The sequence below is a fragment of the Haliotis rufescens genome, unplaced genomic scaffold (genome assembly GCF_023055435.1).
Source record: "Haliotis rufescens isolate VD_foot unplaced genomic scaffold, xgHalRufe1.0.p SCAF_2, whole genome shotgun sequence".
Lineage (NCBI taxonomy): Eukaryota > Metazoa > Mollusca > Gastropoda > Lepetellida > Haliotidae > Haliotis > Haliotis rufescens.
The window spans coordinates 7,205,424-7,222,561 of record NW_025963890.1 but is presented as its reverse complement, the minus strand read 5'-3'; the positions used below and the strand labels follow the sequence as shown (position 1 = coordinate 7,222,561).

The following is a 17,138-nucleotide window of genomic DNA, read 5'->3' as shown; positions in this document are numbered from 1 at the left end:
AAATTTGGATACTTTATCTTGTCATGAATTATAGCTTTCTTTAACATGTACCCTTAATCCACAACAAATCAATTATTTCTTCTTTGAATATTTCTTTTCTAAGTGAGGATACATTTTGTTGGCATTACTGTTTGAATACTAATTATCAAAGATTGAAGAATGTTGATATATATTCAAGACAAGGGGGTTCATGAAAAAACGGGGGATCAGCTATCACAACTATGAGGTGGGCATTTTGTAAATAAAAAGTTAGGACCAATCTCTTTCCTTAAACTCTCCTCCCCCCCCCCACCCCCCATTCATATACACATCTCCTCACCTCAGTCAAGAATTGTCAGTTTAAAAATAGATCAGGAGATTTATAAAACAAATAATTTATTTGTTGTGGCCTTTGATACACAAATTTATGTAACAAGTTTAGATTGAGTTTATGAAATGAATGGCCTCCATGTGGATATTGATCTAGGTGATGACGAAAATATTCATGGGTCAAGGACATCACTGAGATCAAACGCCTCAGTAAAACGTAAGACTGTGTGACACCATGTTGGCCATGTTCTATAGCTTGCTTTTTGGAGGAATACTTGGACCATTGTTTGTTAGTAACTGACAACATTGAATGATGCATGCTGTTAGTTACCTACTAACCACGCTTGTTGCAGCTATAAATGCACAGATAGGCTAACAGCACACTGATTATGGTACATGTGTGATTATATGTTATATCAGGATGAATGGTAACTTCTGTGACTGGAACTTGAGACATTACACTTTTCTGTGTGATATTATTTTGGAATATTGACCAAACTTAGACTGGCTGGTGACACTTCAGTTATATCATTATTCTCAAACTAGCAAACAGAAGATTTAATGATGTTTGAGATATATCTGTGATCATTCTTTTTTCTCATATGACTTTTTAATATTATATTGTGTTAATTTTACATTTAATTTACTGATTACCATATTCGACGTAATAAGCGCCCCACTCTAATAAGCGACCACGGCGATATTTGATAAAATATAATTGCCAGTGAACAATCCTAATTAGCACCCCATCCGATTGATCAATGTACACAAGACTTATATATTCGCGTATAATACACACTCATGTGTTAAATGCACACTTACCGTATTTTCTTGAGTATAGTGCGCACCCATGTATAATGCGCACCCCCCTCTAGCGGGTTCAATATTTTGGAAAAAAAGAAATTTGAATATTATGCGCAGAAATTTTTTACACCGTACCCTTTCAGCGAAGTCCGGCAAACGAACGGGTGCTGAGAAACTTCGTCAGTACAAATTCGAAATTTGAGATAAAAAATCACCAGACATGTTTATTTACCGTTTAAATAGTATTTATTGTTCTGCTAGGCATTGTTTTATATTTAGGGATTAAGATTACCTTGCGTATTTTCTCGTAAACTAAGCTGGAAACAGCAATCAGCTGTACACACGTTTTCTTGGAATCGACTGGTGATTCGGTCAAGACACACCCAATGATATAACTTTATAAGATTTTTAATGCAAGGATCGGCAACAATTGTATCTGAAACTATTTTATTTATCAGGAATAATATATTCCATTATTTTCTTAATTATATGCAACCTTTAATAAACATATTTAAAATAATAATAACCCTAAGCGAAGCAGCTGATCGCTATTCCCGGGTATTATTTTTTACATGGAACATGTCTGACCAGTCACCGTCAAGGCTCGCGCGCACATGATCACGTGATCGCGAGAATTGCATGTTGACATAGAATCGTCAAACAAAAACAAATATGACTTTTAACGAGTCAAAGTATGTCATTTATGATATATGTATCCATTCTCTGTCAACTAAAGTTTGTTTCAAGGCGTCAATAGCGGTATTCTGACCGTGGTTGCTGTTAATAACGGTGAGTTGTGCGATCTTCCGATCGCTTCACACACGATTTCGGCGAAATTAATAAAAACAATATTATCAGATTATAAGGAATTTTGAATAAAATCAATGAAATAAGTTACAAACATAAGTCCTGATATACAAAGAACACTTTTTATAGCCAGACAGTGTAATTACATAATTATTTTGCGTACTTCAGTATGGATTTGTTGACATGGTATTCCCGGTGTTTCGTGCTCACGGTAATGTCTTTCCATGGGGGAAAAAAACATCCAAACTCATAATTCGTGTATTATGCGCACCCCCTTCTACACAGCTGTGTTTTTTCGAAAAAAAGTGCGCACTATACTCAAGAAAATACGGTAATTATGGGAAATGTAATTCTGGACAAATGTTTCTGTCTTACATAAACATTACAGGCTGTCAGCATAAACCACGAACTTTATCTTTTAACTCTTTTTTCACTAAAATAATATTCTGATAAGAGCCCCCTATTTCTAATTTTGAGAGTGCCCTGGGCGCTTATTACGTCGAATACGGTAAGTCCTCTTGAAAACACATCTTTTAACATGTTTAAGTGACATAAGCTAGCGAGTTGTGACTGTTGGTTTGGAGCATCAGGGGACATTGGGAGGGAATTGAGACAGACCAGGATGAAAGTCATTTATTCATTATTATCAGTATTGTATTATACTCTATTTTGTTAATCCGTCATCTTGTCAAGAGATTTAGGGTGACCTGGATTTAGTGACACCCTGTTAATCTGGATGTAGTAGTCACCTAGATCACTTTCTGGATTGAGGAGTGGTTGTTTTGGAGTAATGTCACTTTGTAGACATGTACATTTTCCCACCAGTAATAATCCAGAAGGCATACTTTCCAGATTAACAGGGTCCAGACTATGGGGTTTCACTGTATTCAGCTTCTTTACTGTTCTACTCAAAACAAGTTATAGAACATCCGATTCTTTCATATTACTATAGTTAATCTGTCTGCTAGCTATAATACTATGAGGGGCGGTCGGGTAGCCTAGTGGTTAAAGCGTTCGCTCGTCACGCCGAAGACCCGGGTTCGATTCCCGACATGGGTACAATGTGTGAAGCTCATTTCTGATGTCCCCCGCCGTGATGTTGCTGGAATATTGCTAAAAGCGGCGTAAAACCATACTCACTCACTCACTCACTCACTATAATACTATGAAAGAATCATGTGTTCTTCAACTTCTTTTGATTAATATATATCGCTGGTATGCAAGCAATGACAGTATTCTTTTCTTACCCCCATAAAGATGAACAAGAAGTATCACTTTTTTGTGATAACTTGCTGCAAGGATATTCAGCCTGATGTAAACTGTTGATAGGTTACTAACAGCATGGCGTATTCTGACTAACTAGATATGTATTTCAGCATGGTGTGTTCATGTGACAAAAGCCATGATGTTTGTATAATCATAGATGGCTTGCATCATGCATGGGGTTGGATCAAAATGCCAGAGTTTCACGTCAGTGTTTGTTGTAATCATAGTCACTATGCATGTCATCGATTCCAATTGCGTGGATTGTTGCTCATGATGTCAATCCTGGATTGTCTGGTCCAGACTCGATTATTTACAGACCGCCGTCATATAGCTGGAATATTGCTGAGTGCGGCGTTAAACAACTAACGAACAAACACTCTGTATCACACAACACGTTACTAATGGCCGCAGACAGCCACTTCTTGCTACATAAACTGTGGTAGTGTTGAGTAGAAGGGAGGCTAACAGTGGCATAACATCCACTCTCCAGTAAGGCAAATAATACCCACCACCAAAAGAAACATGAATACCATACATGTTGGTTAATTTATGAAGAATTCCTAATATTCAAGAGATATTAATTAGATTGGTTTACTTCAATTTTACTACATTGAATGATAAACTGAAATATTAAATATTTAAAATATTTCGCCCTCAACATGAAATCAATTTGATAGAAAACAACATTTTTTTTTGGAGGGCTGTATCCATGGTACCAGGAAGGTAAAGCGCCAAAGACAGACGCCTTTGAGATAGAGGGGCACAATAGGAAGGTGAAAGGTGTTCTTGGTTTTAAAACCAGAAGATTACCTTGATATAAACAATATTTTGAGTTTAGAGATGTCAAATCAACTACAGTTTACTTTCCTCTGAATTGTTCATGACATGAAAGTTACATACTATTTATTTATATAGTGCAATGTTTGAAATTAAGGGGGATCCTGGGGTCTTTTTGGTTTGTTCCTTTTGTATTTGAATCTTGGGACCCCTGATTTTATCTATTAACGGGGGCATGGGTGGCCCAGTCGTCTAAGGCGCGGCAATTCGCTGTGCAGAGTTGCGTCCCTTGGGCACGCCAGAAACCTATGATTGTGGGTTCGAATCCCGGTTCGCCCCGATTATGTTTCTAGGTTTGTCAGCACCATACCCGTGCTCGTGGGTTTCACCTAAGTGGTAAACGTCTGAGACCTGCATCACTTGGGGCTTTCCTCCCACATCAAGCTGACACGACGCGATATAACTGGAATACTGTTAAAAAGCGGCGTTAAACCCAACTCACTCACTCACTCATTATCTATTAACATTAGAGTTATGACAAGGACCTCTTGACCTTCATGCTTAATTCCGAACACGGTACTGTGGGTGTTCAAAGTTTATCACTGTCACAACTAACTGCATGCTGGTATCACAGGGTCTGCCACATCACGGAGGTCCAGCTCTATATCATCACTTCAGTCACATGACACATTTACAGAAGGTATACTTGTACAGGTGTCTGGTGTTTAAATTGTGGTGCTTTGTGTGAGAGATGTTTTGTCTTTAGTATGGGATGTCAAGGTGTCAAGAATGGGGATTGTAGTGTCTTGTGTGGAGAGAGGTTTTGTCTTTAGGGAGGGAAATCATGGTATCTGGAATGGAGGTTGTTGTGTTTTGTGTGGAGAGATGTTTTGTCTTCATTGGGGATCAAGGCGTCTGGAATGGAGGTTGTTGTGTTTTGTGTGGAGAGATGTTTTGTTTTTAGTATGGGATATCAAGGCATCTGGAATGGGGATTATAGTGTTTTGCATGGAGACATGTTTTGTCTTCATTGGGGATCAAGGCGTCTGGAATTGAGGTTGTGTTTTGTGTGGAGAGATGTATTGTTTTCAGTTGGGATCAAGGCGTCTGGAATGGGGATTGTAGTGTTTTGTATGGGGAGATGTTTTGTCTTCTGTTGGGGATCAAGGCGTCTGGAATGGAGGTTGTGTTTTGTGTGGTTTGATGTTTTGTCTTTAGTGGGGATCAAGGCGTCTTGAGTGGGGATTGTAGTGTTTAGTGTAGAGAGATGTTTTGTCTTCAGGGAAGGATGGCAAGGTGTCCAGGGTAGGGTCGGGGTTGATGTCTGGTTTCCGAGAGAGAGGCCATTACGCGTCCCTGCTGTTGCTTGTTGTGACCTGATCATTCTGACTGGGTTGTTGTTTGTCTTGAGTGGAGCTGTCTGTGTTTTGTCTTGTCTTCAGAATCCAGATATCCTGGATGGAGATTGTGGTGTCCTTGATGAGTTTACTTGTCTAACATGAAGTAGCAATGGCTGTTGGTTTGCAGGAGGAGGGTGTGTAGACCAAGACACATTATGTACAACATTGGGTAGGGAGTCACATTATGTACAATTTTGGATAGGGTGTCACATTATGTACAAGACCCATGAAGATCCGGGGTAGAATAGGTCTTCACCAACTCATGTTTGCCTTAAAAGGCAACTAAGCTTGTCGTAAGAGGAGACTAACAGGATCAGGTTGTCAGGCTCGCTGACTTGACTGATGTATCACATCGTATCCCGATTTTGTGGATCAATGCTCATGATGTTAATCACTGGATTGTCTGGTCCAAACTCGATTACTAGTATTTACAGTCCACCGTCATGTAGAGTGCGGCGTTAAACAACAAACAAACATTATGTACAACATTGGGTGGGGTGTCACATTCTGTACAATCCAGGTAAGGTGTGACATTCTGTTCCGCCAGACCGGTTATTTACAGGCCATGGTGACAGCTGGAACATTTCTGACTATAGTGTAAGACAACAGTAGTAGGGTAGTGAGTAACTGTGCATGGAGAGATACATTATGAACCTCTGTGGGTACGGACTCCACATATCTCAAGGCACCATTCTGAATATGTTAGGTGATTCATCACATCATGTGTATATGTGGCTGGGGCCAGTGCTAGAGGGAAGAGGCAAAAAGATTTTGGAATGTGGGTTACAAAATGTTCGTCTTGATGCTTCCTTTGCGTATCAGGGGCGGTCGGGTAGCCTAGTGGTTAAAGCGTTCGCTCGTCACGCCGAAGACCCGGGTTCGATTCCCGACATGGGTACAATGTGTGAAGCCCATTTCTGGTGTCCCCCGCCGTGATATTGCTGGAATATTGCTAAAAGCGGCGTAAAACCATACTCACTCACTCACTCACTCCTTTGCGTATCTAAGGAGCAGGGGAGCTAACTCTGTATCATCTTCCCAAGGCAAGAGAGTTAGCTGACTATAAAAGTCCAGTTTCCACCCTTGCCAAACTAGGCTGGTATTATGGAGTTACATTTTGGCTGGACTAAACATGCTAAAGAGTCTATGCATAGTCCCCTCAAAATCGCACACCAAAATCTAAATCCGGTTCGTAAGCTGTCTTGCAGATTTCGGTCGATTGCAGGATTTGCAAAGCATGTGCACCACCAACTCGTCGTCAGCAGATATTTTCCAAAATCTTTTCATGTTTTTAATGAAGAATGAAGGTGCTCACTTGATTTGATGCATTTTGCGATGTAAGACCCGTTTTATCACAATATAGATCTTGATTATTGATCAGACTTGGTGCCACCATTTTGTGTGAAGCAAACGCAAGTGATACGAGAGGTGGAATCTGACTGGTCCATAGGAGAGGCTTAGAAGAGACATAACTGGTAATAGCCACTGGTGGCGCTACCATCAAGCCCAGTAATCCAGCGTAGTTCGGCAAGGATGGAAAGACTCTCTTGCCTCGGGAAGATGACTCTGTATGTGTTTTATTCAACTAACATTCATGTGGTATCCGTATTCATGTAGTTTCCGTGTAGTCAGATAATCCAGCAAGTATATTAATCAAGTACAAGTGTTTTTTGTGCTAGCCCTTCTGTGTGCAGCCCCTTGTAATTACGCAATGTCTTCCACAAGCTTGAATGTTTGCGCATTTAATACAATAATAAATATAGTTATGATAATTAATGTTGATGTGTAGTGAAATCTGGTTTCTGAAACCTCCATAATCAAAGTCATTCAAAGACAATGTGACTTAGTTGTTTCTTCTATCAGTGCTTGACATTCATCTGGTTCACATTTGTTTCAAATAAACAATTTGTTTTTGTTATGTTAAGAAAGAAACACCCTTTTGGCATTGTATGTATGAATCACTCTATTTAGTGTAAACATCACTTTAAGAACTACGTGAACTGTGAAGTGGTTTTATAATCCTTATGAAAATTTATTTGCCAATCAAACGATATGAATTTGGTACACTTTTGAGAATCACTTTGATAGAAAATATTTATTGTTTAAATGCAATTTTAATTTGTTATAATTGTTTATAAAATATGCCCTTTTATCCTTATCAAGCCTGACCTTTCTGTTTTCCTTGCTGATTTTGTGTAGCTTTTCCCAACATGTGTTTTCTGTCATTGTGTTACATTATACATGTGTGATATCCATCACTTCTCTGCACCAGCCCCTACCATGAAAACTGACTCACAGTTGTCTGTGAGGTCCAGCAGAGTGAGCAGAGGTAACTACGGTGACAAAGTCTGCTGTGGCGCTGTGATCTAACTCTGTCTTTGTCTGTGTTATTGTTTATTTCCTCCCTCTAACAGTCTATCTGTTCCATTGCAATGAGGTTGTCCCCAACATACCAGTGAGACTCGTTTCTATCCTGTCAGATTTCTTTTGTTTTACAAATCTCTATTTTGTAAAAATGGTACTTGGCATTGGGTAATCATCATGTCATTTGAAAGTTATAATGACAGCTACATGGTGAGAACAGAAACCATATACCGTATTCGACGTAATAAGCGCCCCGCTCTAATAAGCGCCTACGGCAATATTTGTTGATATATTGGCCAGTGAACAAATCCAATAAGCACCCCTTCCGATTGATCAATATACACAAGACTTATTTATTCGTGTATAATACACACTCGTGTGTTATATGCACCCTTAATTATGGGCAATTAAATTCTGGAAAAATATATCTCATATATAAACATTTCAGGCTAAAAACATTAATATTCTAATAAGAGCCCCCTATTTCTAATTTTGAGAGTGCCCTGTGAGCTTATTACATCGAATACGGTAATAGATCTATTATATGGCCTCTGGTGAGAACGACTTAAAGGACTTAAAACTAGAAGAGAAACTAGTGTTTATTAAAAAAAAATTGTTTTGGATTGAAAGTAACATGTTTGCTGTGATGTTGTCAGAGCTGTTTTAAAACAGCTCGTGATTAACATTATTTTACATGGTTTTTGGATTTTAATAGAAATTTCCCTAAGGTATGTGTTGAGAAACTATATGGAACATATAGGTGAGAATTTAGGGATGCAGTGAGGTGTGTTCCTATGTTTGTGATTGTTTATTTCTTAGTAACCATGGTTACTTTAAGATTGCCAGAGCTTACTTTATATGCACTGAATCAGCATGATTAGAAAATCCTGGTTGTTATAGACATTTGTTATGTACTGATCAGCGTGATCAGTAGGAAGGGTAATAATCTTCATTCTGATAACATAATGTGTTCGTTGCTTTGTCATTTTAAAGAATTATTGGTAACAGGATTGTGTAAGTGTGAAGAATTCTTTACTAAGTATTAGTTATACTTCAACATGGCATCTTGACACAAACTCTGCCACGGATGCCTCACACATTACATGTTCGACAGGTATATCACACGTAACCATGGGTGCCAGATATTTAGTTCTTTATGAAATGTACATGGCAGTTGATTAACATGAAATGTACAAAGCAGTCACTTTACAAGATAATTCTGTGACAGAGAATCGGAGGATGGTTTGAAGATGTAAATGAAAATTTTGTGTGTTGTCAAATTAATGAGTGTCAGATTAACGAGACTTGACTGTATATTGATCAAGCAGACAACAAGTTCCTGTTTAAGACAAAGCACTGATGCTAATTGTATACCTGAATGTTTGAACTGTGCTGACACAACTTTGTACAAATATATATGCTGAAATGGCATATTTTCATCATCTCAGATGAAATTGAGGAGGGTATACAGGAAGACCTTGACATTAAAGAAGACGTCATGCTCAGTTCAAGGTCATCTGTAACTAGGTCACCTCGTAAGCTGCGTAAGACAAATAATTATTTGTATTTAATACGTGTGAGCATAAATGGTAAGGTAAACTACAAGCAATATCTATTTTGATATCTATACTTGTGTCTTTTACAAAATGTGAAATTAAGTAATTTTATAATAGCAACATATTCATTGAACTTTCTTTTTGAGTCGTTTGTTTACAGCACCCAACTTGTAACTACAACTGACAAATCTCCTGTAATTGTATTACTGCTTATTTGTTGGTGAAACAGTGTTCGCAAATCAGTTTTGGTATCATATAAATGGCCAAGGCTTAATGTTAGAATTTATTTCCTTGGAAGGAAATATTTTCCAACGTAAAGACGGGTTCAGTCAACTGAACTAAATGATGCTGTAAACAGGTTTTCCCATTGTATTTGTAGTGATTTGAGCCTGTAAAGCAAGCTTGGAGTTAGGCCATATATTGGAGATTTTCACATGTATTTTGGTTATCCCAGAACCACAAGAGAAACCTGGATCTCTTCTGTCATTAAGATCCAATCGTAATCCACACACAGAGGAAGGTAACCATGTGTTTTGCGTCCAGCTTCTTGCTTCCTGTAGCCTGTGCAGTGTTGCAGCAGGGGGCTATCATAATCACTTGCTGTAGGAGTCTTTACCCTAAAACATCAGAAATACATTTATCCCTGGATGCAGTTTGTAATTTAACATATTTTTTATATGCTTTATAACTTGAGAGACACACAGTGTATATAGATATTCTGTATTCAACATTTTTAAAATTCACTGCTCCAGACTTACACATAGAGTAACCTCCCCTTGACTCATCAAACACAAGCTCCTCACAGCGATAGCCCGTTCGCAGAGCTCTCTATACCGAGAGTGTAACGAAGGTGTCACGCGCTGGGAAGGAGCTTGCATCAAACAATCTCAAAAACCAAACATTTGATATTCTGGGGTGGGGTGGATTTTGTTTCAAGATTAGGTTTATTTTCAGCTACAGCTTCAAAACCAGATATTTTTTATTTTAAACAATGAACCAGATTTTTTAAAAAGAAAAACGCCTTGCAACAATGTAATTTTTGTGTCAGGCAGTTTCTTTCTTGTTTTCAACAGTCCTAAGCATAATTATTTTTTTCAAGTATTTTCGAGGACAATTTATATCTTTTTAGAAAATCCCAGGCTCACCCCAGAATATCAAATGGTCAGTCCCTAATTTGAATTAAAATATGAGGCCCAAACAGTATATATGTTGTAAGATTTGTAAGATGTAAAAGATATCTTATTTGAAATTTGAATAATATATGTCAGTTACATTATTGTTGGTTCAGGTATGGAAATTATAATTATGTATGATAATTGATTATTGATAAACATGAACATGCTTATCATGAACTGTAATTATGATGAAGCACCTGGCTGAAACATTGCATTAGCTGATATGTGGGGAATGTCCGGGACATTTAGCTCAACCATAGGTTTTGTAGAGCTTGACCAGTACCTGTAATGAATAACAACTTGTATCTTGATGACAAGTCAATCCATATCTTTTTTTATTGTGCATTGTATAAAGAAAAAATGTCAAACTGATTCATGGCAATTAAATTCAAATGTTGAATAAGGTCTACATACGGAAACTAAGATGGCATTTTAATCCATGTGTAACTGAAGTACGAAATCAAAATATTCTGTAATAATATTAGCAGATGATGAAGATGAGATAGATGAAGATATACAATCAGAGGAGGAAGGAGATATCTGCCAAATATTTTCTCGTTCTCCTTACACTTCTAAACGGCATTGTAAGATCCTTGTTTTGTGTCTCAGCATTGTCGTGTCATTTTGTGAACTGGCTTTGTGCATGTGACACTCCTCAGCTTTCTACAGACAAGAATGCATGATATTACCTGCAAGCTTCACTACCAGCTTGTTCCATGTGTTAACAGTGAAAACATATTTAATATAAATGTCAGAGATGGAAGAATACATATGAACGTAATATTATTATTTCAAAACTACAAAAGAAAATAGCTTGCATAAATACTTAATTTCAGTATTTGAAATGTGTGTTATTTTTCTGTGTTTTATGTTGTCCATTTTTTTGTTCCCTGTTGTCCTGTTTTCATTTTGAATAATTTGTGTTGTGATAATGTTCATTTTCAGTAAGAATTTCTTCCCTAAATTAGAAAGTTATTTTGTGATTCTTTTAGAAGATGGCTTAACCATGTTAATATGTTTAACTCTGTTCATTATAATGTTTATATGTCTTTGATTTTGTGGCTGTGATTATTGTTTGTGTTTAGTTTTCATTCTTATGTTTTAGTTTTTTTGCTTATTTCCATATTGGTCTTTCTTTCATATTTTCAGCATTCTATTTGTAGTCATTATTTTATGTGTTTGTTTGTTCGTCACTGTCATATGATTTGATTCAATGAACTTTTTTTAACTAACTACAAAAACTGTTAGTGTAAAAAATAGTTGTCTAATTGAGTATATTTTCACGTACAGGCCAAAAAAATAAGTATTTTATCACCTCCACTGTTTCAAAACATCTGAAAACATGACAGGGAAATGAAGTTTTATATTCAAGAAAATAAGTCTAGTGTCGCCTCCTTTAACAATTTTTCAAAGATTTTAAGACTGTCAGTGACAATAAGATAAGAATCTATACTTCTCAACTTTTGATAGGGATATTCCCATTATTTCATTGCACACCAGTAAGTATATATGTATATGTAAATAGTGTGAAATATCTGTGTCCCTATTACCAGAGACCATATCGGTATATGGTCTCTGCTATTACCTTGATTACAAGTTGAGTTGTTTGTAAAGATGTTATCCCTCAATATGCTGTGACCGCCTCCGTGGTCTTGTGGTAGAGCGTCCGCCCGGAGAGCGGAAGGTCCAGGGTTCGATCCCGGGCCGCGTCATACAAAAAGACGTTAAAAGATTGTACTTGTTGTTACCCTGTCTGGCGCTCGGCATTAAGGGGCTAAAACAAGGACTGGTCGGCTCGGAGTCAGTATACTGTGTCTGAGTGGGGTATTCATGTTAAACTGCGGCATGGTATCTCAGTGAGCTAGCACTATAAATCGGCATCAGTCCGGATTAGTACAAGCAGCCACACACACACATACACGTGCATGCACGTCGCTATATAAGTGCAATAATCTTGGACGCGACGTTAAACCCAATTTCACCTCACCTCACCTCACCTCAATATGCTGTATTAGGATAAAAATTGAATCGTGAAGTTTGGCAACCTAATTACATATTGTTCTTTCCTGATACAAGATATGTACGATCCGTAACTTCTTTATCATATAATGTCATTCTCAAAGTCTGTTGTCAAAAAACATTCTCATCTCTCACAAATGGTACCGAAACATTGCAAGCTTTCCTGTAATGTAAGAATTTATATGTTGCATCACACGCTAAGTGATCAGTCTGTCAGACGCGGACAGCAGGCAATATAGTTCCAACTGAAACTTGTCTTTTAGAGAGTGATGTAACTACCACATAGGCATAGCTATCAAAGGGAAGCCACTCTAATCATGCAACGTCATGTTTACCTGATCACATCATATTGTCATTACGTTATGAAATGTTCCACACAGCAACAAAATAAAACAAAGTCAATTTTGGACTGTTTTAGAGCACAGGTATTGAAACTGATATCCCTACTGTCCTCGCTAAATTACTTAAAAGTTATGTCTCCAAAGTTGCCTACACTTGTGAATGGCCTCAGCAACATCCCTGTTAGACACTGTTATTATGAATCTTGGCCTATTAGTTTGATAATGATTACCGGTACAATTATCCCAGTAATATGTCCAGACTCGATAGCCAATAGACAAGAGTGAAGCCATGTTTGTTTGTAAACACTAAATGTATTACCTACCTGACCCTTTCTATTTGCATATTTATCCATAAATGACCCCATCAGATACTTTTTTTATCCATTAGCTTTATCCTTCCCATTAACTCTAATAAAATATCTGGTGGGAACGAAACTTAGCTTTCCAGTATTATCCTGCAAGGGGACACGGGTATCCATAGATCTAAGATGCCACAATTCACTCTGCAGAGTGCGAGTGCAAGATTTGCTGGTTCACAATAGAAGTTTTAAAGAGGGAGTGTGTTTTCATTGTCCATTTTCCTTCAGTATTAAGGTGTAGTCAGTCCCCATATGTGGCATTTATATGGTGAAGAGAGGTCAAGTATAATATTGGACAATCCCAATATGATCATTAGTTATATGTATGTATGCATTACGTTACAATGAGGCCAGAAAGTGTCATCACACATCATATTCATAAATTCTCTGCAGTAACATCTTTCGTTGTTTGGCTACACCAGATAGATTAAAAAATATCATCCTCAGATTAGAAAGGTCTGTTGAGAACTACCTCAGTAAGTCACAGTGACATTAACATCAAGTACACAATGTCAACATGGTGGACACGATCAACATGGCAGGAGACATTTCCGAAGTTGTGAATGAACCTGTGGTGATTGAAAGTGTAAATCATTAGTGATCTATTGGACGATCATTGAAGGTGATTATGTGAATATGTGTCAAATAGACAGGTATAGATTGCTGTAGACTGTCACTGTCAGTCAGTCTAGGCACGGATTGAGTCGATGGTTGGGGTGTGCATTTCTTCATTGTGTTCACTAAGATGGGTTGTAGTGACGATATTCGTGCACGGGGATGCAGTCAGATGCAGTATGCTCAAAATCTGAGTTCAAGATTAAAGGGTTTAATTGATCGAAAACATGTAAGGCCACACATTTTTTATTTTTCATTTTAAAATATTTATTTTTATTATGTCTCCTGCTAGTTATATAGACCCTCTTGTACAATAAAAAATGTTATATATAAATTCCATGTCTACATCACTCTCAGTGATTGAGAGGCTACCTGCAGTTTTAAATCCACAGCATAATGACTGTATAAATTTATGAATTAGTGGCATTTATCTTTATTTTTATTTCAACCAACCTTGTGTGGAAAAGCTTGAATAAATCTGTGAAACATAAAATTAAAAATGTTTGGCCTAAGGGGCTGGAGTGGAGCTAAACTTGCATTATAGCTGAATAGTGCTTGCCAATGCTTGCCTCTGCATGTGACTGAGGCGTAGGCAGTATTGGGTATTTATCAGTCGACTTTAGTAGCCATTGCTGAACCTCACAAATTGGATAATATCATTATGCCAGCCAATCTTATCTTTTAAGAATTGTATTGTGTCAGATGTAAAGGTACTTTACTGTAATAGTGTAGGTGCATTGATCGTCCCTAATGAGCAACCCGGTGTTTGTTCAAGGGGAGGATGTGTTTATCTTCATGTGTTGACTTCCTTCAAAGTACCATTGTTCCTAGGTTTATTGTTAATAGGACAGCTCATACGACCATAGCTCCATGCTATATGCATTGGAGACACAATGTAGAGCCATTTCATGTTCAATCTGAAGCCGTTAGGGCTCCATACCTTATCCATTTGTGGTTTGAGGTTGACCATTGCTCAGACATTTGGAGAGTTCTTTTGAGGTTATATGTGTGGAGGTTAAATGTAGTAAAGTGATTACTACCACCCAGGAACAAATGGAAGGGCTTTAAAGCTGTTGCAGGTGAAATGTCTAAGTACCATGAATACTCCCTTTCCTGTTTTGTATGGAAGGCCATTTACTGTACCCATTGGAGATCATATATTACTCAAAAGAATATCCCATTTTTTCATATGACCATAGTTGATCTGTCATGGCAGGTGGTGTTAACTGTTTGATTGGCATTCTAGAAGTTGGTAAGAAAGTAAGAAAACACAAGTTTATGGATAACAACTTCAGGTTTATTGCATATAACGACATTTCGATGTAGATTCTTACACCGTTGTCAAGCTGGAGTGACAACAACCAAGTGATGTGAGGTATATATGCATGACATGTTGTGATAAGCAGGAGATTAACATTGACAACAAGAAGTAATAGATAATAAGTAACATTCAGATGATTGGATGAAGCCAGATGTACATTAATAATAACAAATAGCACACAGGTAACAAAGTTGACACGATTTATTGATAACAACTTCTTTGTTTACTGTAAAGGTGATGTTTTGGTATTGATCCTTATACCATTGTCGTTGCTTGACAACGGTAAAAGGATCTATACCGAAACGTTGCCTTTACAGTAAACAAAGAAGTTGTTGTCCATAAATTTGTCTACTTTGTCATCCGCCAACTTCTAAGTAATGCAATTCAGCTCCCAGGTAATGAAGCACATGGTTATGAAGCCAGATGTACAGCAAGGATAAGGAAATGTTGTGACAGCTGATTGTCCTAATCAAAGGGCTCCATAGTGGGTGTTCTTTAACTTTGTTTTGAGTAGTATACATGTATAATGCCTACTCCAGCTGCTGTGTGCTTTGCTACACCTGGTCAAGTAAATAGGAAATACTTCAGTTCCATGGGTATCCATTAATGTCCCAGAATGTGAAATCAATTATCTCCCTGATGACTACTGTGTAAAACAGTCATGCCCAACATTGGCAGTCTTGATGGGGAGCCTATGATGAAGCATCTGATTCTTATTATGTGCTAGCTGTGTTGATTTAAATGTTTGTGAACTAATTTTTACTAATATTGGTTTCAGGTTGTTCAAAATATTTTTTTATCAGAAGTTTATTGAATGTTAGATGTAAACTGTCAAAGATATGGTATCAGCTTCCCATATGTTATGGACCTGTAAAGATTCCATTTTAGAAATGGTCTTCCGCAAGCTGTGTTTGTCGTAAGAGGCGACTGACAGGATTGGGTGGTCAGGCTTGCTGACTTGGTTAATGCATGTCATCATATCCCAATTACATATATCGATGCTTACGATGTCAATCACTGGATTGTCTGGCCCAGCCTAGATTATTTACAGACCGTCGTCATCTAGCTGGAATATTGTTGAGGCGGCGTTTACAGTTCATCTTATGGATGAAACCAAACAAACAAACATATGCTGTATTATTGTTCATAGGTATGAATCTTATATGAAATTTGCATTTTACGTACATTTTCGATCCTTACTGTTTAAATAATGAGTTCTACCTGCCATAATGAACCGCTATGATCTACAAGGTGTATGTTTCTCAATCACACAACTCTGATGCTACATTTCAGCTGATGGCCAAGGCCCGTCACATTCACTCCGCTCAGGTATACAGTTATCCATTACATGGTGTTTTGTTGTCTTGTGTCTCGTCAGTACGTGATGTTAATCAAATCTCTGCTCTCTTTTGTGGTGTTGAAACATTTTTGTTTTTCTATGTACTCTGAGATATCATAAATACTCACTGGTATTAGGGCAGCTGCCCCCAGACAACTGGACCCTGGGAAATCTCCCCTCCCCCCAAAGAAAACTGCCCTCAAATCTGCCATACAGGAAGCTTTGTTTCAATATTCAGATTTTAATTTAATTGTTTTATTCAATTACGTTATCTTAGAAACATGTCTTGTGTTATATTATGAGGGGCAGTTTTCCAGGGTTCCCGTGTCTTTAGGGGGCAGTTGATCTTGAATCTTATTTAGCATGTTGACATCGCTTAGAGGTGCAATAATGATGAATGTGTAGGAATTCAACTTTCATGGGCAAAATTAACATTCATATATAAGCTAACATATATGTATCTGGTATATGCATTTCTGCACTAATTCAATATTGTAATGTGAGCACATTTTGGAAATCTATAAGAACAGTGAACACAATAGTATGGACCTTAAATACAGTAAACTACAGAAAACTACGGTTATAATAAACCCAAAGGGACCACTAATTTTAGTTTGTTATAACCGTAGTTAGTTATAAGCATATATACAGCATATACACAGCAAATGACTGAGACACAAAAAAAG

The 17,138-nt window shown here is 37.5% G+C and overlaps 1 protein-coding gene across 18 annotated transcripts in view; it reads left to right on the top strand.

Moving 5' to 3' along the window:
• The window catches only part of LOC124147971 (EF-hand calcium-binding domain-containing protein 7-like), a 45,803-nt gene that overhangs the window by 12,454 nt on the left and 16,211 nt on the right, over window positions 1-17,138 (top strand). For 3 of the 18 annotated variants that reach the window (XM_046518854.2, XM_046518855.2, XM_046518852.2), the window contains one exon: window positions 16,407-16,442. The exons of 3 other annotated variants lie outside the window; for them this stretch is intronic. In XM_046518854.2, coding sequence (XP_046374810.2) covers window positions 16,407-16,442 — 36 coding nt within the window. Of the gene's footprint in view, window positions 1-466; window positions 527-4,597; window positions 4,664-7,635; window positions 7,693-9,175; window positions 9,272-9,737; window positions 9,804-16,406; window positions 16,443-17,138 lie in introns of all 18 variants that reach the window. 12 more of the 18 variants (XM_046518843.2, XM_046518842.2, XM_046518848.2 and 9 more) reach the window with 8 other exon arrangements.